At 54.6% G+C, this 27015-nt stretch overlaps 1 protein-coding gene across 1 annotated transcript in view; it reads right to left on the bottom strand.

Annotated features, from left to right (window-relative positions):
* Rbm19 (RNA binding motif protein 19) overlaps window positions 1-27015 on the bottom strand; it is an 83313-nt gene that overhangs the window by 7807 nt on the left and 48491 nt on the right. The window contains exons 22-23 of the mRNA XM_021162701.3: window positions 15848-15953; window positions 4696-4816 (exon numbers count right to left, since the gene is read on the bottom strand). Of these exons, the coding sequence (XP_021018360.1) occupies window positions 4696-4816; window positions 15848-15953 (227 nt within the window). The remainder of the gene's footprint in view (window positions 1-4695; window positions 4817-15847; window positions 15954-27015) is intronic.

Below are 27015 nucleotides of genomic sequence, written 5' to 3'. Positions count from 1 at the left end.
CACAAAGGCCCTTGACAGAGCTCTCTCTGGCTTCCCTGAGGCTGAGCTCATCTTTAGAAAGACTTTATGAGGCTGCATCTCTGCAGAAGGACAGGGCTTTGAGGAACAAGGTAAAAATATCAGGCTCCAAACAGGGCCTGTCCTAAATAAGTCTGGGCTGGGGTAATAGCCTGGCTGTGCTGAGCCTCAGCACCTGTACCTAATGTGAAGGTGGCTGCAATCAGAACCGCACAGGACCCAGAATATGCTAGATGTCCAGCTAACATCAGCCGCGTCCATGACTTGTTCTAACGGGGCTCACTCATCTGCTCTGTGGACAGTTATGAAGCCAGCTTTATTCTTTAGGAGACAAGGAGGGTGGCTGTGTCCCCTGGAGGGTTAAGCTAGTAGGGGAAAGGGTGTATGTATGTGTGTGTGTGTGTGTGTGTGTGTGTGTGTGTGTGTGTGTAACACAGAGAAGAATGCTGCAGGCCTGGAGGTGAGGTGGTGGGCTGATGGCACAGGTGTCTGGTTTGTGCTCCATCCCTACCTTGTGAGGCTAGGAAGGTGGCTCAGAGTGCCAGGCCAGTGGCTGTCTGGCCAGAACTCCTCCTGTCTGTGCCAAGGGCTCTTGTTGTGTGTGCTCTCTGTCTATGTTGCTCTGGCTGGCGTCCCCAGGCCTGGTGGGCAAGGGATAAGGCGGGTGGGGGGACGGCAGATCTGCCGGCCACTTGCTATGCTGCTCATGCTTGAGCCCCTACTCTGGAGGTGAAAGTTGCAGCCACTAACCACAGCCCATCAGGCCTCCCCAGCTGGAATAAGACAACAGAGGGAAGCCTAGCCACGCTCCTCGCTCCTCGCTAAATGAAAGCCGTGTGCTGGGCCTCCCTGCCTGTGAGTGCTTAAGACCGGTTGGGCGGTGGATCGCTTCTGGCCATTTTACTCTGTCTCTGTGCTCGGGGTACCGTGGCCTGCCAGGCCCTGAAAGCTTCGCAATGCTGCGACCCTGCTGGTTTGTAACACGTTCGGGAAGAAAGGGACACAGCTAGAGGCAGACTTTCTTCTTTCTTCCCCTCCTGAGCACTCTTTTCACACCCCACACACCAGGCAGAGAAGAAAACCACTTCACCTACTACAGGGCCGGGGGCTGGAGACCAAATATCTGATTCCTGACCGGGGAGGGGGGCGGGTGGCAGGCAGAGAGCAAGGCGGGGAGAGTTGGAGGGAGGGGAACAGGGAAGAGGACCAACTGGGATAGTCCAGGGAGGGTGGGGGTGTTGAGGGAGGAAAGGAGAGGGAGAATGGACTAGAGGGGACAGCAGCCTCCCTCCCTTCCTCCCTCCCTCCCTCCCTCCTTAAGGCACCTGTCTGGCAGTAACTTCTCTACTGACTCAGGGTGACTTCTTCCTGTGGCCTGGCCTATATACTGTGGTCTTGCCAGGTGGGTCCTAAGCACCAGCTAGGGAGGGACACTGTGATGTCCTGCCATTGCCCAGGGACTGCAGATAGCATCAGGGATGCCGCATGGGACAGACAGGGGGTGGGGCTTAAAGCAAAGCTCCTTTAGACACCAGTAAGTGGAAAGCCTGCAGTGGGCTAGCCTGGGGCCCTCCTCCTGTGTGCCAGGCCCTGTGCCCTGGCTGGAGACTCAGCAGCATCAGGCTCTCCCTTTCCTCTGCCCAGTTACATCCTCCTCAGTCTACTAGCCGAGTGGCCAGAAGCCAGGTGTTACCTCCCTGGAGCCACAGGCCCTCAAGGTGATGACACCCTGGGTTCACTGTAAGGATGGCAAAGCTGAGGCTGAGACTCACTAGGGCCATGGAGCAGATAATAGGACAGACAGACAGACAGACAGACAGACAGACACACACACACACACACACACACACACACAACAACATAAGGGTGCCGACCGGATCAGCCCATGCAAAGGCTCAGTTAAGAGAATGACTAAAAGCTTAGGTTTGAGTTCCAGCTGTGTCATGGGGTGGCTGGACACCCCTTAATAAGTTTCTTGCCTTCTCTGAGCCCTTTCTGATCTGCTAAATGGGTCAATGACCGTTATCTGTCTCCCTGAGTCCTGGCAAGGCCTGACAGGAGAGGAGAGGCTCTGACAGCAAGAGACACTGTGTCAGTTAGCCTGAGCTATATATACAGTTCAGCTGTCTCCTTGGACCCAGGAACGGCATGTCTCCACCAAGCCTCCCATGTCAGTAGCGGGCTGTGGGAGAGGTATGGACTGCAGCCCATAGGCAGGCAGCCTTGTGGGGCCAGAGTTTCCAGGCGTCCACCTGAGGTCTGAGTACCTTCCTGGCAATGTTCAGGGCCCATGCCGGGGCTGGGCACAAGTCCCACTTGCCCTTGGGTTCTGCCAGGGCCCTGGAGGCTCAGAACAATGCAGACCCCGACACAAATGAGCTAGTACTTTTCTCGGCAGGGAAAAGGGCAGAGGAGAAAGGAGGCCCGGGCAGGCTTCGGGGGCCCACAGCCCTGTTCTTAGGACTTCAGCTGCTGTGCACACGTGCAGGATAGGGTGGAGGATGGGGTGCACACTGTCCCTGGGACATCTACATACCTGGCAGCCTTGTATCTACCAGGGTACCTGCAGGGCCACGCCTGGCAGGTGCTACAGCCATACTCAGTACCCATGGCCATCTTGGGGCAGCTGGAGAGGCAGACACAGGGTTAGTTATCTTCCCCAGTCTCATTACCACACCCCTAGTGGGGTCCTGTGGCTGTAAGCAGCCACAGAGATGGCTCGGACACATCAAGGGCTGGCTTCTGCTGCATCCTTGCGCCTGGGAGGTGATGATGCAGTCTTTGGAACTCAATTTATTGAAGGGTCCTCTGTCCACACAGAGCAGAAGTGCTGAGCCCACAGTCTTAGAGGCCTGGGCTGGGTGGTGGGGCGACCACAGGGGAGGTGGGCCCCGGCTCAGGAGAGCGCCTTCCACAAACATTTGCCGACGGGTGCATTTGGGGCTGTCGATGCCTGTCGATGGAGACAGGTTCTGTCTGCCCATCAGGACTCAGGATCTTATTGAGCTGTTTGTGAGCCCGCCACTGAGTGTGCACCATCTCCCGCTTCTCTTGCTTTGCATTTGTTTGGGCTAGAAAGCTCCTAGCCCTGGATAGAAAGCCTGGCATCACCTGGAGACTGAGCTAAATAGGGGTACCCGATAGGAATGGATCACGCCAGGTACAAGCCAACAGCACACTACATTTGCCACAAGTGGGGGTGGGGTAGCTGGGCCTGGCCAGAATGACAAGCCATCAGAAGACTTAAAAAAAAAAAACAACAAAAACAAAAACCCAAACCAACCAACTAACCAACCAACCAACCAACCAGCCAGCCAGCCAGCCAGCAAACCCAAACAGCAGTGGCAGCAACGACAACAACAAAACCAAGAAAGTACAGGGACAGGCACAGAGGAGCCGATGCAGTGACCGATGCCAGGAGGGCAAGTCAGAGCAGGGCAGGGGACCAATTGCATGGAAGCAGCATCAGCCCTTTAAACAGGGCATCCATGTCTCACAGCACAAGCAAACACAGAGAAGAAGGTGCTATGCTGATCTGGAACAGCACATAAGAGGGCTCAGGGTCCTCCTCAGCTGGTGGGGGACAGTGACCTTAGTAAGAAGTATGGCGGGCAGGTGGCGTGGCTCTGGGAAGACCGATGGAGGGCCAGGGCCAGTCTTGCTGGACTGCTCTTAACCCTCCAGGACAATGCACCCTATGGTCCTCCACTGGCCCTGGCTCCTGAGGCCAGCTTTGTAGACTGACAGCTTATAGCAAACACCTTCAGGGGACGAGGGTGGTCTCTCTGAGCCCAGAGCTAGAATTCCTGTGAGGCCCCAGTGCAAGGATGACAGGGTAGGAAGACTGCCTGTCTCTTGAGGTGACAGCACCACTGACTACAGACAGGGCTGTCCCAGCCCCAGCCAGAACCTGTTTGCCAGCAGATGGGAGGAGGGGACCAGTTCCCAGCTGGGTGGCTCAATGGTAGCTGCCTTGTTCTGCTTTCTGGGGACCACTGTGAAGGTACTTAAGGAAGATGGGCTTCCAGTTCAAGTCTTGACGTCCTTGTGAGGGGTGCACACCCAATTAGAGACAAGGCTCAGTGACTCCAGCCCCACAGACCTCTCTAGCTCTCCCTGACTCCCTCCATCTCTCAGCCACAGGCACAATGGGCCTCTTTGTTCTCAATTTTGGGCTGGGCTACCCACGAAGGGAAGTGGATACCACTTCATCCATGCCCACAGCCCTGCTCAGTCACTATGGTGTCTCACACATGAGGACAGCTGGACTCGGGAGTAGGACAAACATCTTTAAGGCCAGTGTCACCTTGCTGAGTCAGCTGGGAACACAGAGCTTGGATCCCCAAGAATGGCAATACTAGAACTTGGAGACCCTATGATTCCTAGGGCCAGCCCGCAGGACACATTTCCAGCACCCCCGGGCTTGAGGTATCATGTTTTGGAACCTGAATCAGAGACTATAATATGAACAGAAAAGACAACTGCCTTGCCCTTGTTGCTTGCCTTTGCCTTACCTACCTGCAGTGGACAAGGTAAGCCGCCATGCACATGGCTGTCCTGATCCAAGGTGGCTTGAAGTGGCAGGAGGCCTTGGGGCTGCACCCAAGTGAGGGCAGCGATCCAGGTAGTCCCCATCCCAGCTCTTAGCCCCAGAACCCCCGAGTCAGCTACTCCTACCTTGGAAGTGCCTGGCTGTCTTCCTCCGTAGGGTCTGCACGGTCACCTCTGAGTCTGCCCATTCCAGAACCAGCCTGCGGCCGTACAAGTGAGTGCTATGACACAGCGCATTGAAGGCTTTCTGGAGGAGGAGGCAGGAAAGAGCTGTGTGTGAGCTGTGAAGGAGCTGCAGGTGTTGCACACAGACCCCCTCCCCAACCCCCTTGTGACTTGGGGTGTCTGGCAATGCTTCAGGGTGCTGCTGGCACACTTACTTCACTAGTGAGCTAAGTTTGACATGAAGGAGCTGCAAACAACTGAGCAGCCAATACACTCATTGCCTGGGCCAGGCGGGTCACCTGTTTCCCTGGGTGGCATCTTATCTGTTGTCTGTGGAGGGCGACCCCACAAGCCTCTCACCCAGCTGGCAAGTCACCAGAGGATACATGCACACTCCCTCATGGTAACTTGGTGCCTGCCCTCTGTCTGTCCTGTTTGTTCCCACTGTCTCCTTCCTGGCCCCCCTGTCCTTTCCACTAGGGGCTTCCGTGCCCAGTTCAGCACCCCAGGCCTTGAATATGCTCTTCCTCCTTGCTCTGCCAAGCTCCTTCCCCCGCCCCAAACCAGGCTTTTCAACACTAAATTGAGATATAATTATACAGTCAGTGTATTCACATGCAGTCATCAGCATATGATTCTAGAACATTCCATCACCACCTCAAGAGAAAGACACATTTGGCTGTCACCCGGCAAGTCCCCCAATTCTTCTCCCAGATCACACACACTTCAAACCTACTTCCTGCTTTTATGGATGTACCAGCTGTGGGCATTCATTTGATCACTTACACAGCACTGATCAAAGCCCTCAGTAAACATGGCTGACTGAGGCTCAGTGGCCTTGTGAAGGGACAGTCTCTTCCAACTCTTCTGGAGACATCCCATGACACGAACACGGGACTTCAGTGGCTAAGAAGTCTCTCAACTCTAGAACCAACATATCTGGGGCAAGGTAGACCCTGTGCTTCCTTTTTCTCAAGGTCTTAGGCAGGTTAAGGGGATCTTCTGAGCTCAGCATTTTGAAGTGGAAGGGTCAATGCAGCCAGATTTAGGACCCTGAAGAGGAACTAAGGTGACTCAGTGTGGGCACACGGCACGTCCACCTACATCTCCTGTGCTCTCAGACGAATTCCCTTAGCAGCCTCCTTCTCTCCACAGAGTGCTAGGCATATATAGGATGCTCTGGGGGCCCCTGGAGGCTGCAGAGCACCCAGGCTGACAGCTGGAGGAGGGTGACATGGGACCAGGAGGGGAGCCTGCCTTTCTCATTGTGCTGACGCCTAGAAGCGCTCACTCATTGAAGGCTGGAAATGGCCACTGCTCCTTGCCCATGAGGTGACTGCTATGGTTAGAATGTGTTCTCAAGAAGATATGGTGGGTTCTGACCTTGGACACCTTGGGAGATGACTGTGCTTGAAAACAATGGTTGAAGTAACCAGGTTAACACTGGAGTAAGGCGGCCCTAGCACAGAAGGACTGGTGTCAGACAGGGCAGCATTGTGCAGTACACCACCAAGCATCACAGCCTGGGGACAGCATCTGGGAGAGGGAGGCACCGGTCACATATTATCCCACACTATCTTGGTTTGGGGTCCTGTAACTCCAGGGTGTGTACTTCTGTTCTGTAAGCTGCAGGATGTGCGAGGGAAGTAAGGCCAGGACCTTGGGCTGGTCACTGCCCTAGCTCGGTCAGGTCCCGTCTCGGAAAGGCTTCGGGACTTACAGCAAGCAATGAAGGCAGCCCGCCCAGAGTCTATTCAAGACAAATAGAATCTGGAAGGACGGGAGGCTCGGGGATGCTGGGGTAGGTGGGAGGGGAAGTGGTAAACAGTCACTTGGCCAATGGAGGGAAGGCTTCCACGTCTTGTTCTTCTCTGCACTGCTTGAGAAAGGCCAGGTGCAGCTCCACCCTACATACACACTTTTTTTTTTTTTTTAAGTTTAATTTAGAAGCCTCTCTTGACTGCCGGCAGAGCCCCTACCATTTTTTTTTCCAGGCAGATATAAAAATGCATCTGGCCCCCGAGCCGAAATGGCTCATTCTGAGCTCAGAAGCGCGAGTGCTCAGCTGTCGGGGGGTGGGGGTGGGGGTGGGGAAGGAAGGCAAGGAGATGGTGGGACTCGGGGAAGCCTCGAGACCAAGAAAGGAACTGGTGGGGAGTCTGATGAAGGAGCTGCATCCTGGGGACAAGGCAGTCTGGGACAGCCACAGCTGCATCTGGTGGCTGCTCCATCCTCACTTACAAAGCAGGAAGAGATCTTGGCAGGAAGGCCCAGGCCTTCTTTCTCATGGTTTGTTTGTTTGTTTGTTTTTCAATCTATGTTCTACTGCCTCAGAAGGCCTGGTGATGCTTCTGTTCCCTGCAGGAGTTCATTTAGCCTCTCCCCGGCTCTCCCTCTCTCTATACCCCTTTGGCACTTTAGTAGCCCCTCATTGGAAGGGCTTTCCATACTCGGAGGGGTATGGGGGCTGCAATTCTGCAGCCAGTTTACCTCAGTTCAATCCCCTATTCCATCACGTTCCAGCTATGTGATGCAGGCCAGGCTGCTTAGTCTCTGAACCTAGGCTGAATCAAATTTTAGAAGGAGCAGCAAAGATGGAGGTGGGGACACTCAGAAAGCCATCTACTCCTAGCTCAGAGCACTGCCCTGCGGCAATGCTGTCTGGTACATCGTCATAAGCGACTCCTCAGTCTGCAGGAACCAAGAGTGGAAACGGCGGCTGCCGCTTGCAAATGCTTTTATTTTTTTTTCTAAAACACAATATGGGGTTCTCCAAAAATAGCAGAGCCCTTCCCAGCTCTGACTGCTGAGGACTGAGAGACACAGGCTATGCTCTGTGTGCCTATTCCTTGAGCTGCAGTGTGGTGTCCTCAAAGCTTTCCCCCTCAGGGTGGTACAGTGCCTGGAGGTTAGAGCCAGCCTTGGGGAAAGTAGTACACATGCTGAAAGGAGAGATGGCGTGTGACTGACTGTCTGCCTGAGGCACCTTAGGGATGGAATGAGGAGGGAGGGATGGCCCCCTTTGGAGGGGATTTTGAGCTAGGGCAGGGGCAGGGGCAGATCCGAGAAGCATGGAAGATTCTAGATGCCTCAGCAGGGAGAATGTCAGCCACCAGCAGCTTCTTCTGCATACCCAGCCCCCATAGGAACACCTCGCCACCTCAACCCACTCAGGGAACTTGCCTTTGCCCAAACAGTCTGGGGGGGGGGGGGCTAGTGTCCTCTGGGATGTGTCGTCCTACGGCTAACAGTCTTCTTGGTGTGGCCTAGGAAGCCTCCAGGTTGGATAGGTCTACAAACACAAGACCCCAGCCTGCTTATCCACTGAAGGGTGACTCACTGGTCTTCCTCCCACTTCAACAAGGGACAACAAGGGACACTGTGTGCTTCATCTTCTCGAGCACTGAAACTTGGCCTAGCCTGCAAAGGCCCTGCCACCCTGGGCCTGACACACCTGGTGTGGGTTCTAGCACCCATCACCAACCCATTGCCACTCGGTCCCTCCCTTAGCCAGAACACTGCTCTGGGTAACTACTCAGTAAAGCAGAGCCTTCCTTTGCCGAGGGTCTGGAAGAACACATCTCCACGCTGGTCAGTGTGATTCTGCCTAAATAGTCTTTCAAGCCTGGGTTTCAGAACACAAGGACACAGCTATCACAGCTGGGGCCGCTGCACGCCTGATTGTAACCTGGACTCGGTCACTGCTGGGGTCACTTCACACTGGATAGTGATCTGGACTTGGTCTGGCTTTACATCTAGCACCCATGGCTTTAGGTCCCCTCTGAATGAACACAGCTGCCCACTTACTGGCACAGGAGATGCACCAGCTTTTACCCTTGCCTGCTGGGAAGCCCATAGCCCAGAGGACAATTGGATTGACTCAGGTTGACACAGAGAATGACAAAGAAAAGCCAACTGCCACCTCCTGGTAGCCATAGCCAGCTACCCTCAGCTCCATCCTCTACAGGTCAGGGGCCTCCCCTTAGGGCCACAGCCAGTATGGTCTCCCTGTCTCTACAAAGGGGGTGGTACAGAGGAGACTTGGTGGGGTGTGGGAGATGGGTGGGAACTCTTTCCCATCCCAACCTCGAGACAACAGCATGGGCCACACCCTTCTTCCTTGAGTCTGTCCTGAGGGTTCAGACATTTCCTCACCATCGGATCCCAGAGATGTCACTATTCAAGGTGAGTCCCTCGGATCTATTTACTTGAAACACTGTGGTTGGCCCTGCCCCTGCTGGATCCCAACTCCCACTGGTGGGGGTCTGTCTCAGGTGACTCCTATCCCAGGAGAGCATCTACCCCAGGTCCAGGTTACCACCATCACGGTCTCTGGCTTTGATTTCCTGTGACTGAAGCCTCAGCTCTCAGGTTCAAGACCATAGCCTCCTGCCTCTTCACCCTGATTCCACCTGGAAGCCAGTCCACTCGGACAGGGGGGGATCAGTACAGGGCTCAAAGAGGCTGGACCTGGTGGCCATCTTGGAAGACCATGGAAGGTCTGGAATGCTGCCAGAGGAGTGCTGGGTCTAACCTTTGTGCACTTTCCCTGAAGACAACATTTCTCCCAGCAACCAAAACCATTGTGTGCCCTTGGCAGGACTTCAGTCCCATGTGGTTACAGAGGACTGGCTGATCCTCAGCTGTCTGCAGTGCCAAGAAGGGACCTGACTTTAGAAGTCTGCAGCCTCCTGGTCCTGTCCTCCTGCTCCCTGCATATTCCTGGCAGAGCCAGAGGGCTGTAGATACAAAAGGCATCCAATGACACTACCAACTTCCCTCAACATCTGTGCCCCACACTTGAAGGGGACAGTGACAAGGGTGGCCAAGGATGGCCATGTGCATGCCAGTGCCCTGAACTGAGCACAGGGGACAGAGGAGCCAGGTCCTGCCGGGTTTGGAAGAAGTAGTGACTTCTAGGGAAGGGTGTTTCACATGGCCTCCTCATGGCCTAAGTCGGGTCAGCACACTTTGCTAGTTAGTGGCTTCCAGCCCGCCCAGATGCCTCTTCCTCACAGGTAGGACTGTCCTAGCTCTTTGCATAACATGGACTTCCACAGTGAATGAGTTTCTTAGTCACTGGTCTATTGTGGTGAACCAACACCACGACCATGGCAACGCTTATAAAAAAGCATCTCATTGAGGGCTGGCTTACAGTTACAGTCCATTATCATCATGGTGGGGAGCACGTAGCTGAGAGCCACATAATGATCTGCACGCACCCCCCCCACACACACACACGTGGGCACGCATGCAGCCTGGCATGGGCTTCTGAAACCTCAAAGTCCACTCCCAGTGACACACTTCCTCCAACTAGGAGACACCTAATCCTTCTAATCCTTTCAAACAGGTCCACTCCCTGGTCTAAGCATTCAAATATAAGATGAGCCCATGGGGACTGTTCTTATTTAAACCACTACAGACACTGGGAAGCAGAGGCGACCTTCCAAAATAAAGGGCCACAGGATCATTTGTAGACTGTGCCCCGACTCTCTGAGACAGAGAGATGCACCCCAGCCATCCCATCAGCTCAAGTCAGTCAGTTTAACCTCCGAGTACACTGCGCTGACCCAAATGCCAGGTGCTACAGCAGAGTGGGGTAGGGAAGGGCTCCACTCCTGCCTCTGCAGGCCTGAAGCACCTCAGAGGGCAGGAGTCAGGTGCCCAGGGAAGGCGACAGGCAGTCCCTGCATTGCCTGGTGACCTGACAGACTTCTCTAAGTTTCACTTTCCCAACTCAGTGTGAGCTCGAGGGACTGCCTGTGCCGGAGGAGGGCAGCAGCTGCACCTCGACCTGTGCAAGCCTCATGGTTGGGTTTCCACCTTCCTCTGACTCACGCTGTGCCTGACAGATCTGAAAGCAAGGTCTTTTGCTCTGGTCTGCAAGGTGCCTGGCAGGCCTCGGTCCCCATGGTCTGGAGAGCCGAGTAGCAGTTGGCAGAATGGCTCAGTGTGATCTTGCTTATGCCTTGGCGGTAAACTGGGCTGCACCTAATCCTGACGCTCTTAGCCTACATGTACTGGCTGAGCCCAAGTCCCTACCTTGAGATGTAAGCTTGGCTAGAATTTCTATCTCTGGGCTGTGGTGACAGAAGCCTGGCAAAGTAGCACCATTCAAATTCCGGAGTAAGCGTGCACACGACACAAATGAACACCCAAACAGAAAAGTACAGGTGAAACCCCAACTCCTGGGCTAGCTCCTGGCAACATTCTGGCAGACACGGAACAACTAATGGATGCAGGTTTCCATGCAGCAGGGAACCTTCAGGGCCCAGGGGACTCAGCTGCCTCCCTGTCCCCAGCACATGCACCATGCCATCTGTTCTTTTAAGCCCTGCCACTCCCCAAGGACAGTGTTACCAGCTTCTGCTGTGGGGCAGAGCCACCTGGGCTCAGTGGCACACATGAAGAAGAGGAAGGCAGCTCTGATGTCATTGACCACTCTGAACCTACCATTCAGGCCCTCTGCCTGGTTGGAAAAGGGGTGTTTCCTTGAGGGTCGTCCCCACGGACCCCACTGTACTGACGCCTCGAGACTCCTCCCTGCACACCATCATGCGGATGCAGTGTTACACACGTGCTACTGATCATCCGACGGATCACGTGCTGCAGGCTACACGGAGCAGGGGTGCCAGGTATCAGTGAGGGAGGCAGGAGGTGGGAGAAGCTCTGTCCTGCCCCTCTTCAACAGTCCTACAACCCAAATCTCACTTGAGCCCTCTGCGCCACACCGCCATCTCCAGCCAGTGTGGGCTCAGGCTGTGTACATCCTGTCACTCGCTCCCTGGGCGTCCACCCGCCGTGGTGAAGTGGGAAAGAGGAAGGAGATGCCTGCGACCCTACAATTAAAGCTGTGGTTGTTTATCACAGCGGAGCTCTGCCTGCCAACGCCAGCCGCCATCGCCAGCCGCCATCGCATCTCCGGCTGCCGGCTCCCCCCGAGTGTTTATTTAAGCCAACACATTGCTCTGCTAATTGGATAACATTCTATGTGAAAATAGGCCTTTTAAAACAACAGTGTCGGTGGCTAAAACAGCTGCAACCACAAAAGTATAAAGAAGCGTGTGTGGCTCGGGAGGGAGAATTGAAGGCACCTCGTGTGGGGAACAATTAATATTCTGGTTTCTGGGTGTCTGTCTACTCCTCCCTACTTCTTTCTTCCTGGTGGCCCTTTCCCCCTTTCTTCAGGGCCAGCCTAGGCTAGGTATGGAGACGAAGGTGGGGCCTGAATGGAAACCCAGTGCCTATTGGACACTTCCTAGCCAATGGGGTTGGGGGGCGTCAAATCCATCTGCCTAGAACTCCCCACTGCCCATCCAGGTGAGAGAGTAGCATAGAGTGCCCAGGGTGCACTGGAGGGCGCTCAGCACTGAAGAAGGCAGCTGGTTTTTGGGAGGCTCAGAGGGGCTGCTCCTCCTCTGACTGTCTTTACAGGAGAGCAGCATTGTATGCTGGGGTGTGCTGGAGGGCACTCAGCAGTGAAGGCAGCTGTTTTTTTTTTGGGGGGGGAGAAGGGCTGTTCCCTAGAACTGTCTTGATGGGACCTTTTGGCCTCTGTGTGTGTTTCTACCGAGGGAGCCCCTTTCCGGGGTAAGGTGCTACAGCTGGATAATGGGAATGGGTGTGAGGGGCGGGTTTGGTTAGAGGAGGGTCAGCACTTTGGTAAACCAATGCCCAATGGGAGGGAGAAGCCTGGCTGTATAATGCTAAGCCAAGTCTTTGAACCATTTCTCCACCAGCACCCAGGGGACACGCAAAAGAAGTCCACAGGGTTGATCAATTCAGATTCCCCCAGAGGAGCTACAGCAGTGGTGACAGGACCAGGGATGGCACGCAGGCAGGGCAGCCCAGGTGAGCGCATAGGTAGGTAGGGAATGTGCTAGCCTGACTCCCGGCTACATCCATTTCCTAGCTGACTGACACTGCTTCCCTCTTCTGTGTAGTGCCGGGCTCCCTAAGAACCGTGAGGTTGGGGTAACACAGGCACCTCCAGCAGCACTGATATTCCCTGCCTAGAACACCAGGGAGAATTCACCTGCTTGTCTATCCATCTCCCATAGGTAGGCAGGGCTCCGGTCCCCAGTGCCTGTGACTGGGCAGGGCTCTGGGGCTGTGCAGCTGGACAAGGTCAGGAGAGGGAGGGTTTGTGCTCATCTCCACTAATCGTGGTGTGCTGGACTGGGACAGGCAATGTGCCTACAGTAGACACATCACTTGTATGCTGGCGCTCTCCGGAGGCCCTGCCTATCATTGTTGGGAGCCTGGGTTATCCATGTGGCCATTATGGAGCCTCCTGCTGGCTTTGCTCCCCACATTGTTATGCATGTGACTCAGAAGGGGTCTGATGGGTCAGGATCCCTGAGAATGTGTGAGGTACAGGGTGAGGCCGCTCATTCCAGGATGGGGAGTGAGCACTTGTTCTGGGTCAGTAGGCCTGTGTGGGAGGCTACACCACGACTCTTATACCACGGGGCCAGGCCAAGAGCCCGCAGGAGCAGGGTGGGGTGAAGTAGGGGCTGGTCGCTGGCCCCTCCGAGCAGACATTAAGTCTCTCTGGGCCTCTGGCCTCATAGTCTTCCACTGCGTAAGCAACCTCCTGCCTCAGCCCCAGGACATACATGTAGTCTCTTAGCCTACAAGGTTGCAAGCACTCAGTGACAGGCTACTCTACATGGAGCAGGGTCAAGATGGGAGAAGGTGTCCAAGAGGACCAGAGACCGTCGAGGGGCCGGGGTGTTTCTAAAGGGGCCTCTCTTCTCTAAAATATCAAGTACAAAAAGGAGGCTCGGGAGAAAACGAGGGCCCTTTCCAGCTTGGTTGGGCTCTAATCTTTCTCCACGCCAGGGTAACCCCAAGCCCCAAGCCATAGCTAGAGAATGACTCCATGTTCAGAGTGTGACCACACTGTGTGCAGGGTGCAAGGATATGCGGCAGGTGAAAAGAACTCATACTGCCACTCCTGACACAACCTGGTTCTGCAGACAGATCCAGGGGAGTGGAGGACACAGACAGAGCTGCCCCAAGAAACAGCAAGAGCAAGGGATCACTGTGGGGATGGAATGCAGCTCACTCCCACTTCCATCAAGATGAGCTTATTGGCACAGTGGGTAAAAAGGGCATGAGTCCTGGCAGGGAGGGCAGGGCAGAGCACCACAGCAGGGATGGAAAGGCCTGAAATAGCACCTGGGAGCTGAGGGCACAGCCGGTCTCCAGGGCTGTGGGCAGAGAGCCCTCTCTGTCCTCAGCTGCCCTTTCTCTTCCAGGAGCCAAGAACCGAAAGGGATGGAGGGAGAAGCTGCCACCTCTGTAAGTCACTGCTGAGGGGCTGGCTTGGGATTAGGAGGATCATGGCCTCTGGCCAGAGGACTGTAAGAGGGTCCATGTCTGTCCAGCTCAGTCTGTCCCTCCAGCAGCCCTGTGAGGCCCAAGAGGCACTGGGAGGGGTGAGTCACTTTTCCAAGGTTTCCCCAAGGGGAAGAAGCCATGCTGGCTTCGTAGATGGTGAGCGTATGTCTGGGGCTGGCTTTGGTGAGCAGACCTTTTTCAGGGGCAGAGTTAGGCTCTATGTCTCTCAGGGCAGCCTTGTCTGGGGGTCTGGATAGGAAACTGTCAGTGATGGCCCCACTACCCCAACCCTCCCTGTCCCATCTGGGAAGCCCAGAGCTCAGGACACTGTGTGTACACTGTCTCGCACTGCCGCTCTGCTGACAGGATGTCACAGGTGTGGCTCACAGGGTCCCTGGGTTATAGCAATGAAGGGAGTCAGGTTGTGTTGAACATCTGCCATGTGCCAGGGAGCTGACCTCATAGGATCGTCTGTCACAAAGCAGGAATGGGGCACTACTGTTTACCCATTTCACAGATAAGGAAATTGAGGTACAGGGCAAGGCTAGGAGAGACCTAGCTACCCTCGGTGACAATGTTTCTCTGGCTGCCAAGGACTAGTGTTTGCAGTGTGTTGTCCCTTCTGCCACTGAGAGGTGACAATGGAAGGGCTGCTAGCTGAGAAGAAAGAACAAATGTCTAGGCAATGAAGCAGGCACTTCAAGTGGGGGCAGGAAGGTATAGGTGGCTGCCATGTCCTGGGGGCTAGTGCCCTGTGCCTGTGGGATACCCAGGCTGTCTATGCAGCCCTAGGCTGTCCCTTCTGCCCCATGCTGCACCCCATTCCTGGTGCCCCTTGGGGTGAAAGAGCCCTAGCCACTTGGCAATAGTTCTGGATACTGTTTTTCAGGGAGGAAAGCAGATGCGATGGAGGGCCGTGGCTGGCGGGCAGCGCTCAGCAGGGTGTATAGGATGGCCCACCAGCCCTATCCTGCCTAACCTGGCCTTAGGAGTTTAGTGCTATGAGAATGGTTTCTAGACTCAGCTGGCGAGGTCTCAACTCAGGCAGAATGACAGCCTGGCTGTGTTGTCCTGGGCCTGACGTCAGAGTGGTGGCCTTGCTTCAAAGCCCAAGGAGGAGCGGGGGTTTATGGGAGTATGGCAAGATGGCTCAGTTGGTAGGGGTGCTAGGGGTGCTTACCTGGTGATCTGGGTTTAACTCCCAGCACCTTATGTGTACAAGAGACTCTCTCCATTTGCACGTGCATGCATACACTCATGCATACAGAAAAAACACACATATACAATAAGTAAGCAAAAAATACCCTCCCCAAAGGCTGTTCTGCTCTTTGTATAGCTTGAGAAGTATCTGCACATGCGCACGTGTGCTGCAGGCGTGGCCCTTGGTGTCACCAGCAGAGAGTGGTGGGGTGAGAGGAGGGAGCCAGACCCCAGCCTGTGTACTGTTTACTGGGCGTGCTTCCCATTCCTGCCCAGGATGTTCAAAATGGCCCTGTCTACAAAGCCCAGCCCCATGGCCACCCAGACTGGGGTCTTTTCCCTATTACAGAGCAGCCTGAGAACTAGGTTGACCCCAGCCCCTGCACCATGTATGACAGACACGTGCACACACCAGCACGTACTACCTGGCCCCCCAAGCCCCGTGCCCAGTGCTCTGCCTCTAAGGAGACTGGGTAAATCAGCAGCGTCAGGGAGAGAGTGGAAGGCACGAGGCAGCCACACTCTTGCCACCTCGGGGGCTCTGTGCTTCTCTGGGGGCAGCACTCACCTTCGCATCCTGCTTGGTGATGAAGTCCACAAAGCCGAAACCGCGGTGGGCACCTGTCCCTGTCATCTTCTTCGGCAGGCGCACTGTCTTCAGTTCCCCAAAGGTGCTAGAGACAAAAAGGCAGACATCAGAGAGTGAGCACTGGGGGCCTGAGGGCTTTGAGGGACACCAAGGGCTCTGGACCCCGTGGGTTACCAGAGATTGCTGGCTGCGGGAACACCCACCGCCCAGCTTGTTCATGTGCCTTCCTGCTCCCCCATACCCAGCCCTCTCTCCTCTGCAGGCGTGGCTTTCTTCTCCCTGCTGGCCACCACTTGGGGGAGGGAGGGCACCATCAGACTGGAGGTGCTAATGGGAAATTTTTGGTGTCGCTCCTGCCACCTGGGGGATACCTGGACACTTGTTCTTTCCCCATGGGGATGGGTCTTGCGCAGGCTGTGCCAGGCCAGGAATTTCCCCAGCCAGGGCAAGGGGATGACGTGGGAGTCAAGGCTCTTGGGTGCACGGTCAGTGGGGTCCCCTGACCTTTCCCAGGCAAGCCTCCATATCCAGGGCCGGGCACGTGCCAAGCCTAAGCTGACTGACTCCAATCCATGAAATCTTTGCTGTTAACCTAGAACCTGGGCGCTGGAGATGCCCTGATGCTCAAGGATCTGAAGACACACAACTCCTCCATCTGAGCTGCATGTCCTCTTCTACAGCTTCCTTTGATACCTGCTACACCAGGCAGGCAGTGTTCTGGGGCAGAAAACCCAACCAGGGACCTGTGGCCTGGACCACCCTTGGGGTTGACCCTCTCTTCTCCATTGAGTTAACCTTTGAAAGACTCTAGGACAAAGGAAATGAGCTTCCTCAGGGTCCCTTGGCCGCATGCCCCCACCCCAATCCCTTTGTAATGTCCATTTATCAAATATGTACGCGCACACTGCCACTGATAAATATTCAATGCGCTCTGCATTTGAAGAGAGGTCTTATTTTTATTTGAAAATCTACTCTCTGGTGGCCACGGGGTCCATGCATCCATACACCGTGGTTCGGGATGCTTCAGGCCAAGGACCGATTGGGTAAAGAACACAGTGCAGGCCATAAGCCCTCACACAACGATGTAAGTTAAATCTGGGGCGTTAACCTACAGCCCTGCCAGCATGAGCCGGCATCTGCTGGCCCCATTTCTGAAGGCAGGGCTGTGTGTAAACGCAGCATTATGAAGCCTAAAAATGAATCGGCACGTCCAGCTCTCCCTGTCAGCTCCCCCATCCCTACGCCTGTGCAGGCCTCAGGGAATGGAGCTGGCGACAAGGCTAGCCTCCCCAGGATGGGAAGGAAAGAGGCAGAGGGGAGTCTGGCCAGACTCTTTGCTGAGAGGGAGCTCTTAGCTGATTTGGAGTGTGTGTGTGGGGGGGGGAGGTCAGAGTCTGAGCAGGTCAGATGAGAAGCCTGGAGAGCCACCAGTCAAACAGCCAGCAAAACCTTGCTTTATTCTGCCACCTAAAGGCCTGCACGTCCCACGACACACGGCCTTGGGTCCTTCTACCAGTCTCTATGCGTGGGTGGTGCTGACTGGAACAGGGAGAGCTGGGGATGGCTGAGGCTGGCTCCCAGGCTGGTTCACACAAATGGCTCATTGGTCACTGGTTCTCTAGGTCACCTGTGGGGACATTGCGAGCCCAAGTCTGAGGGCTTGGCATCTAATGTAGGAAGGCTAGATAGATGATGTGGAGCAGCGAGGCTGGTTGTCTGACAGAGCAGAGGGTGCCAATACCCACTGCTCTCCAGCTCTCCAGCCCCACTCCCCTCATCTCCAGTACACCTGTCACAATGCCACTGCCCACAGTGAACCAACTAGAACCACCCAGTCCGTGTGTGTGTGTATGTATGTGTGTGTGTGTGTGTGTGTGTGTGTGTGCGCGCGTGCAAGCGCATGCAATACTTCTAGTGAAAGGACCCCCACTCATCTTGCTTGTGCCATGCCTGCAGCCTGGAGCCCAATGTCTGCCCTGCACAGGTTCTGCCAGAACCACTTCCAGAATGACCAACAGCAGGAGACAGCCAGAAGAGGCAGGGACTATGAAGCGGGGCTGTGGAGTACACCACCCAAGTCTTTCCACCCTGCTTTACAAACAAGCCATCCAGGGGAAGCAGCCCTGTTCTGGGTGGGAAACAGCAGGGGTGATGTCCCCTGCTTGGCCACAGGATGGTTAGTTCAAGCCTGCCCTGTTCCCCAGAGACAGGCCAGAAGTGGGACTTCTTCCTTCCCCAAATGTGGCTAAATCCAGGGTGAAGTGGTGCGTGTGTATGTGTGTGTGTATGGTGGTCCTAGTGACCCACCCAGGACTGTGGGGGCAAGGGAGAGGACCATGTGCACCTTCTCTTTGCCTGGCTGTGTTGGGGTAGGGAACAGGGAAGGGAGACAGAGAGAGGGAGAGGAGGGCAGGGTTGGGGATGGCCGTTGAGGTTAATGCCTCCCCTCCACAGCGCACTGTGAGCGTGGATGCTTGGTGCATGGTAAGCAGCCGAGGGGCCGGAGGAAGCGAGGAAAATAATTAAAAGGTGGAGAAAGAAGCTGGTGAGGAGGCGGAAGGAAGGGGCTGGGCTGCTGTGGTCTGCAGACGTGCATCTCAGAGTGTGGTGGAGGGAGCCAGGACAGTCTGGAGCCACCATGGAACTGGAGTGGGGATGGGAGCTGGGGGCCTTTGGGAGAGTCCACAACCTAGGCTTGGGGCTTCTAGACTGAATGGCCAAGGAACTCGTGCCTAAAGACCCCAGGAGCTTCAGGGAGGTGATCCCAGTAAAGAGCCAGGCTGAGGAGCAGCTGAGAGTTAAGAGTTAGAGCTTAGGAAGAACTTCCCAGTATGTGAGGACACTTCTAGAAATGCAGACTGGAGGCTTCGGAACACTGTCATTGTCCATTGCTACTACGGTCACCTCAGCTACAAAGGAGCCCCCCCCCCTCGGCTCTGAGACCCCACCCCCAGATGTAACAATGCTAGCTGGGGTCAATACTGTCACCACCTCTGGCTGACAGATGAGAAAAGCATGGGGCAAAAGGCGAAGGTGACAGACTCGGGTCTGAGGGGAGGCTCCTGCCCTGGGTGCTCAGGTACAGCCCTGGGTACTTGTGCAATGCAGGGTCGTGGGAAGCCAATGCCGAGGATGGCGGAGAGATAGCTAAAGAGAATTAAGGAGGAAAAGAGAAGGGTGGGGGAGGGAAGAAAAAAAAATCAATGAAGTACCTTTCGTTGCAAGGAGATAAGAGACATATAAATACCAGCCATTATGAAGGTTCTTATCTGCTGGCCTGGTCTGTGAGGCCGGTTTTTAAAAGAGGCCTCTGAAGGGACTTCCATGTGAACCCTGCTTCCTGGGAGCCAAGGCCACGGTCAGTGGGAAGAGGCTGGCTGGGGCCACCAGGGGCCAGGGATGGAGGAGGAAACGTAGCACCTAGGGATTCATCCCCAGCCCAGTAGGCCGGGGACGGAGCTACACACGCTCCCCACTGTGTAGATAATAGAAACCACAAAATAGCAATTACTGTATCAGAAGCTGTGAATAAAGAGGCCAGAGCGGGCTTTTAAACACAGCCCTCCTCCCCTCCCCCACCCGCTCACACTTCCCTAACAAACTCACACCTCACTTTTCCAATTATTTCATTCACCCTGGGTTCACCAATTACGCCTCCCGCACCACGGCCCCGCCTCCTCTGCCAGGCTGCCACCACCAGGATTGGTGGCAGGTCGGTGGGTTTTAAATGACAACGGGAGTGTGCTGTGGGTGGTTCTGATTTCTTCAGGTGTGTGGGGTGGGACGAGGCACCTATGACATGGGCAGTCACATCTGGTGCGAGATTGCTGTCCTCTCCCTGTGGGTCCCCTTCTTATACAGGCACTATCCCTAGCCCAGACTCAATCCTTGCCAAGGAGATGGGCTCAGAGGAAGGAAGGAAGGGAAGGGAGGGGAAAGGGCCCTGTACAGCTGAATTGAGTGACATAACTGCTCTGGAGCTAGAGCCTGGCCCTGGGCTGTGGAAATAGGCTAGGAGGTGGGCCCATGTACACCCCACCAAGGGCTGGATGCGGTACACACTGGTTCAAGTTCACGTGGGAAACCCATTCTTAGGTCCTTTCCCACCTGCCCTCAAGGCATTGTGGAGGAGTGTGCCACCACCCAATACAAGGAAGAGGAAAGGCGGTATTGTGACAGGATAAACTGCAGTATCTTCTTGCGGTGAAAAACTACTTCAAATGTGGCCCTCAGCTGGAACTACACACACACACACACACACACACACACACACACACACACACACACACAGTGTGGCGCTGCAGTGGCTGATACATTCAGTCCTGTGCGTTTTGTGGCATGAGAGAAGACCTGGACTATGGGACTCACATGGCTCCTGAAAGCAAGGCACTGTAGCCTCTGCTTTACAGAGAGGGAGGAGACCGAGGTGACAGGGTTCATGATGGGTGTCTGGTCCCCAGGCCTGCAGCTTGGCTAACGATGTCCATGGCTCAACCTGCCTATTACCAAATAGCCAGAAGCCAGTGGAGCCATGCCTTGCGGGAAGTGGCTGTTTCTCACTCAACAAACAAGGGCTCGACGCCCAAGAGATCTGATCATTGTTACTTGCTCCCACAATGCCACTCTAAGGGAGGTGCAGATGATTTGAGGATGTGCAAACCATTCCCATCATGGCCCATGTGAGGCTGGCAGCTGCTCCAATAGCTTCCCTGTCTCTTAGAGTCCTCGTGTGGCTGAAAGACTCACTGGGCAGCCAGAGAGCCTAGCAGCAAGCCTGGCTTATGGGCAAGGGAGGGCATCCAAACAGCCCACTTTTGCTGAGATGCAGGAAAACCAAATCTGATCTCTAGTGAGGCAAATAAGCTAAAGGCCACACCCACCCCATAGCATATTTGAGGACAACAGATTCGGCATCTCAGACTCACACTCTCAATGCTGAGGGACCTTTATCTTTCTTGTCCAATCAGCTCATTCCCTGTCCCTTCTCACCTGTTAAGGACCCACAGTGGCTTTCCCTTTGAGTGTGCACCTACCCTAGGGTCTTAGCATCAGCTGGTCCCATTACCCCTGACCCGGGTGTCTCCTCATTCAACTCTCCCTCTCTGTCATCTTCACAGTTCAAAATCTGCCCCTGCCCCTGGTGCCCCCTCTGCCCTAAGCCACTATGAAGATTGATACCATCTGAATAGCTTATCTGTCCTCCTTCCTCAGCTAGAAACAGAAAGCACACTCTGACACAGCAGGGCACGTCACTCAGTTGAGTCTAGTGAGCTGTGCACAGCACTGAGGAGCACCCCCACCTCTCTCTAGATGCTGAATCAGCATTATGTGTTCTGAGTGTCGAGCACAACTCACCCACTGTCCACTTAGGCAGTCATACATTCAGGCAGAACATTTGGTCTCTTTCAGATACTGTCCTTGATGTAAGGTGACCCATGAGTCCTCTACTCTCTGGTAGCAGGAGAGAGGGGCCTGCCCCATACTTGTTGATGAAACTGTCTCCACACAATGACCTTCTCAACTCCTTCCTGCCAACCAGGAAAGAGGTGGTCCCTCCAAAGATGATCTGGGCTAGGTGTGACACCTCAGTGGGATGCAGACAACCAGGCGTGGGCAAGCAAATGTGCGCGTGTGAATGGCAGTACTGGGTCTGCTCTGCAGAAGTGATGGCCCAGGGTTGGTTAATGGAGTCTCTGCCTCTTTGTCCTCGCTGGCTCTTTAAGAGTGCCTTTTACACTGAGCCCTTCCAATTACTCGGCGCTTCGGCCTGGTGAGAGCCGGTGTAAAAGGTTACCTAGTCGCCATCAGCCAACACTCCCTTTCATTTTTGTCTCTTGAAGGCTGAAAAATGGCCTGGTTTCCGAGCAAGCGAGAGGAGCGGAGGGCAGCGTTTAACGTCTCTCAATAGCCTTTCATGGGGCCCTTGCCGGGCAGGCTCGGCCTCTGCGTTTTCTGGATGAGAGATCGAGGGCTGAGTGGTTAAACGGAGTCTCTGAATCTAAGCTGGGGCTGAGTTCCAGGTGAGCTTAGAAGCTCCAGGAGGGGATGCCGGAAGGCGGCCCTGGCCTGACTGAGCCTCCACGGGTGACTGGGGGCAGAGGGGGTCAAGTTTACTAGGAGTCCCGAGTGAGGAGTGGCCGGTGGCCCAGTGCTCCACCTCTACCAGGTCACTCCCTGAACAGGCAGGCCCCATATTCCCCAAGAGACTGTCAAGAGATGTGAGTCCCTCGCTACCTTTCTGAACCAGCTATGTTGGATGGCTGGCGATCCAGAGTCAGAGATTAAACTGATGTCAATAAAGCAAGACCAGGTATTAACGTGGCATTGTTAGATACCTTAGATACCAGTGCTGCCTCCAAGTTGGAGTTCCGATCTGATTTGTACAAAGAATCCTGACGGGCTGGCCCACTTTCTGAGGACACTGGTTCCTGCCCCTACCTGTCACCTGGTCCTTACAGCAGTTCTTGTGTTCAGACAAGAAGGATTCTTGGCAACTCTAAGCTTCACGAGGTCACATAGGGTCTGCCCCAGTCACAGACCCACCTCTAGCCTATCCACGCACTGAGCTGCCCTCACCCACCTTTGGGCTTCAGAACTAACTGTCCTGTGGGTCTCACACGCACCTGGCAAGTACCTCTCTGTGCTCTCTGAGCAGGCTGAGCTCTGCTGGGACACCTGCCAGGAGCTGGGGATGGTTGTGGTTTGTTCTCTTGGGCAAAGAAGACTTAAGCTTTGAACCCAGAACCCAATTAAAAGCTGGTATGAGGGGATGGTTCTGCAACCCCTGCCCTGTGGAGGAGGAGAGCAGCAGATCCCTAGACTAACTGACCAGCCCCCTCAGAGGGCCCCACGTAAAAATGAGAGACCATATCTTAAAAAAACTAAGGTAGGGAGTGACTGAGGGAGACTCCGGAGGTCAACCTGACCACTACACACATGCACATGCTAGAAACATGGAAAGGATGCTGTAACCCCCACACAGAATGGGCTTGCTTCCTCAGACGGCACCAACAGCTATGTTTTGAGCCACAGAGGACTTGGAGTGCACTCTGAGTGCTGCCCCCGCACAATCCATGGAGGCACTGAGAGGCAGGATGTGAGGTCTGCACAAGGCTATGGGATGGTGAGGCAGGGCTCCCATGGCGGCCCTTCATGGACTCACTTGCTGTGTACCCTTCCTTTTAAACCAGTGCTGTTTGAAGCTGTCCTGCAGGGACCGAGTCACTGTTCTGTGTAAAAGGTAAAGTCAGGTACCTCTGTGTCTAAGCAGCCTGTGGCCAGTGTCTTGGTGCAGACTGTGCCTTTAATACAGGGACACAGAGGGGATGTCTGGAGGGTAAACGGATGTGGCTTCTCAAGCTCATTTAGCCAAAAAGCCCTGTTCTGTTTTCTCTTCGCCCAAATTTAAAAACCTCACAGGACATAGTAGCACACCCTACAATCCCAGAGACTCGGGAAGCTGAACCAGGAGGTGAACTCCCAGTTCCAGGCTATCCTGGGCTACTGAGTGAGTCTAAGGCCAGCTGGCATAACATGGTGAGAAGTGGTAAGAAGGCTGGGCATACAGCACCTGACCACCTGAGCATGTGTGAGGCCCCGGGTTCTAATCACTGGTACTCTGGGCATCTCTCAGGACAGGTGCTACAGACATGGGACGCCGGGGGAGGCACAAGAGGGCCTCAATTCCATCAGCTCAGGCACCGATGAGACTGGGGAAGACTGGTCCCTGATACTCAGAGGGTCTCATTCTGATGTGAGAGGCGCCCAAGCCTCACAGGGAGATCTGGAATCACGTACCAGCCCAGCACCTGATGTCATGTTTCTCAGGATCAGTTCATCTCCATGAAAAACTGAGCAATGAGGGCTGTAGCTACTGCGACCCACAGCCAGTGAAGAGTGTGCGCTGGCACCAAGTGAGCCAGGAGCGTCCGCCCAGCAGGGCCGAGACAGCAGATGGCGCTTGGTCACTCCTGGCACTCTGACACAGGCAGGTCTGCATCTTGCCGTGGGTCCCACCAATGTTAAGATACTGTGAACAAGTCACCATGATGGTGGCCCAGTACCTCGGCTTTCCCTGAGCCACACGAGCCCATCTGGACCCCAGGTCCCTCTTCTAGTGAGAGGGACGGGAAGGAACCCTTGCTAGCCCAGGGTGTACATTCAGTCAGTCCTGCCCTCCACCCGGTGCAGTAATGGAACACACGGGCCCTCTCCCCCTCTGGTCTTCAACTGCCTGGAGAACGGCTAATCCCATTACGAGAAAATAAAGTGGATAATTTAGGTTAATGAAATCGTTACAAGCATGCAGTGGCCAGAGGTGGATGCCCAGAGCCAGTTCAACACCCTCTGTTGTCATTATCCACAAGACAGGAAGGGACAGAAAGGGAGGACAAACGTTTAAAGAGACAGTGAGGAAAAAAAAGAGGAGGAGGAGGAGAAGAAGGAAGGAAGAAGAGGAAGAGATGACGATGAAGAAGAGGAGACCAGGCCTTCCTTTCTGCCTGAAACCAGGAAGGGTTTGCTTTTCATTTGTTTTGTTTTGTTTTGACTGTTATTTCTACCCCAACTCGAGAAACCTCAGCGATCCAGGTGTTCCAGATATGTGTATGGCCGTGTGGGACCTGCCCTACCCTCTCCCGTCCGGCTCCATCGGATTATGACTCCAAGGATGAACGCACCATTCAGACTAAACTGCCTCAGGGTCTTCATTAAAAGCAGGCTCTGGGGGCTGGTGAGATGGCTCAGTGGGTAAGAGCACCCGACTGCTCTTCCGAAGGTCCAGAGTTCAAATCCCAGCAACCACATGGTGGCTCACAACCATCCGTAATGAGATATGATGCCCTCTTCTGGTGTGTCTGAAGACAGCTACAGTGTACTTACATATAATAAATAAATAAATCTTTAAAAAAAAAAAAAAAGAAGCAGGCTCTGGGAGCCAGGGCACTGAGCCAGAAAATATTCTTTCCACTGACCCATGGCTGCTCCCCAGAATGCATTCACAGCCCCACCTGCTCACACCTGCTTGGAGCAGGTCACAGTGGGCTGTGGCTGGTCACCCCACTGAGCATCTGGACTTCCATCAGTCTTCTATCAGACTTCTATTACCTCACCTGAGTGCCTGGACTTGTATCAGCCTCTCCCCCTTCCTCCCAGTCCTCACACGCCCTGCCACACCCTGTCAGTCACTTTAGGGATGCACTCCAACACTCAAAACCTAATGACAGCTGCACAGTGAAGCTGCTTTGTAGTTGTTCTCCAGAACTACTGACTGTCTGTACTAAAGCCAAGTTAGGGGCAAAGAGCCGCCTGGCAACTGGATCCTGACCAGGGATGGTGACCAGGAAGATAGGAAGGGGAAAGAAGAAAGGCAGGTCTTCCTGGGCAAGGGGGAAGATGCCCCACTGAGAATGCTAGACAGCCAGGTCACTTCCATCACCACCAACTGGCAGTGAAGAAGCAGCCGAAGCATGGCCAAGGTGTGGCTACTGGGTGCTGCCTTCTCTGCAAGGGTACAGAGCGATGTACTCCAAGACTCAAAGGTCTCTATGGCCTCCTGACATTGTCTCTAGGAAAAGAGTTCCCCAATCCCCATGCTGTAGGGAAGCAGAACCATTAGGGAACACGATGCTGAGCCAGGCCAAGGAAGACTGTACAAAGAGCAGAGAGAAGTATGCCACGTGCTGTCACTATGGCCTGGCTCCCACAGTTGCACAGGGTGGCAGCCTTTCTTCATCTAGCACCCAGAGTCTCTAGACGGAGGGACAGGTGCTCAGGCAGACCCCCCCCCCCCGTTCCCTCCTTCCTTTTCCCAGAGTGGCCCAGGGTTAGCAGTGGCAGATTCCAAAAGGCTTTAGGAAGTGAGAGTTGGCAGCCACTGTTACGGCGGGGTGCACACACATTTTCTATAAAGGTCGGATCATAACTGGCTATGGTGTTGTGACTACTCAGCTCTTCCTGTACCTGGAAAGCAGCCAGTGGACAGACATCGCTGGCTGTTGATAAAACTTTATTAAAACACTGGAAAAAACATGGCAGTGAGCGGCTATTGTTGTACAGAGGTGGTGGCTGCAACCTGGGTATTCTAGGGACATGAAGGGAGGGTACAGGATGGACGAAGTACAAGACAGTCTCTCCTGAAGGCTGAGACTAAGGAAACTTCTCTTCCTGAGCCTTGAGTGACAAGCTGAACTGGGCATGCCTGGAGGAGTGCTGGCCCCTGGAGCCCCCTGGCCAGACATCTTACCATTCATGTGGAGACTTTCTAAGCAAACACAGACCGACCTTTAACCCTGATCACTAGGCAGCCAAGGGAGCAGAGTGCAGGGTAGGCTATGACCTCGGGGTGGCCTCTGTGAGCATATGCAAGGGGCTGGCATCTGTTGGTCCCCCAGCTCAGTTCTCTTCCTCCATGTTCTGACTGTACTCTAGGAAGGCTCCCTGCTATTCACTGATGCTGTGTCTCCTGGATGCTGACGGCTGGACAGACCCAGTGGCACCTGGTACCTCTGTAGAAAGCGTATGCTGACTGTCTGGTGAGCCACACACTAACATATGCTTAGCTTGCCCCAGCTTCTCTGTTTTGTGTCTCTCTCTCACCCTATCATGACCAGGGTGATCCTCTGGGGCAGCTACAATGACCCTGCCTGAGGTCTTGCTGTGAAGTCTCTCACCTCCTACTCTGCCCCCAACTCTAGACACAGTTGCTACACTGTGCTCTTAAACAGTTCCTGAGTATTTAGCTGGGACCACCACATCCTGGGGAACTCCCAGACAAAGGAGGAAGTGGAAGAAGGAAGTAAACTGCTCTGGAGGACAGCACTGAGAAGCTCTGGCCTTCTGGACACTTCTGACAACTGACACTAGCAGAAAGGCCCCAGAACCCACCCCCACGACACTGCAAGGCTCTAGAACCCACCCCACGACACTGCAAGGCTCCAGAACCCACCCCCACAACACTGCAAGGATCCAGAACCCACCCCACGACACTGCAAGGATCCAGAACCCACCCCACGACACTGCAAGGCTCTAGAACCCACCCCACGACACAGCAAGGCTCTAGCACCCACCCCATGCCACTGCAAGGCTCCAGAACTCTACTCCACCCCACATCACTGGAAGGCTCTAGAACCCCACCCATGGCACTGGAA

This window comes from Mus caroli, unplaced genomic scaffold (assembly GCF_978045245.1).
Source record: "Mus caroli unplaced genomic scaffold, Mus_caroli_1 scaffold_4, whole genome shotgun sequence".
NCBI classification, from domain to species: Eukaryota; Metazoa; Chordata; class Mammalia; order Rodentia; family Muridae; genus Mus; species Mus caroli.
The sequence above is the reverse complement of the archived record's forward strand: the minus strand, read 5'-3'. Positions and strand labels throughout refer to the sequence as shown.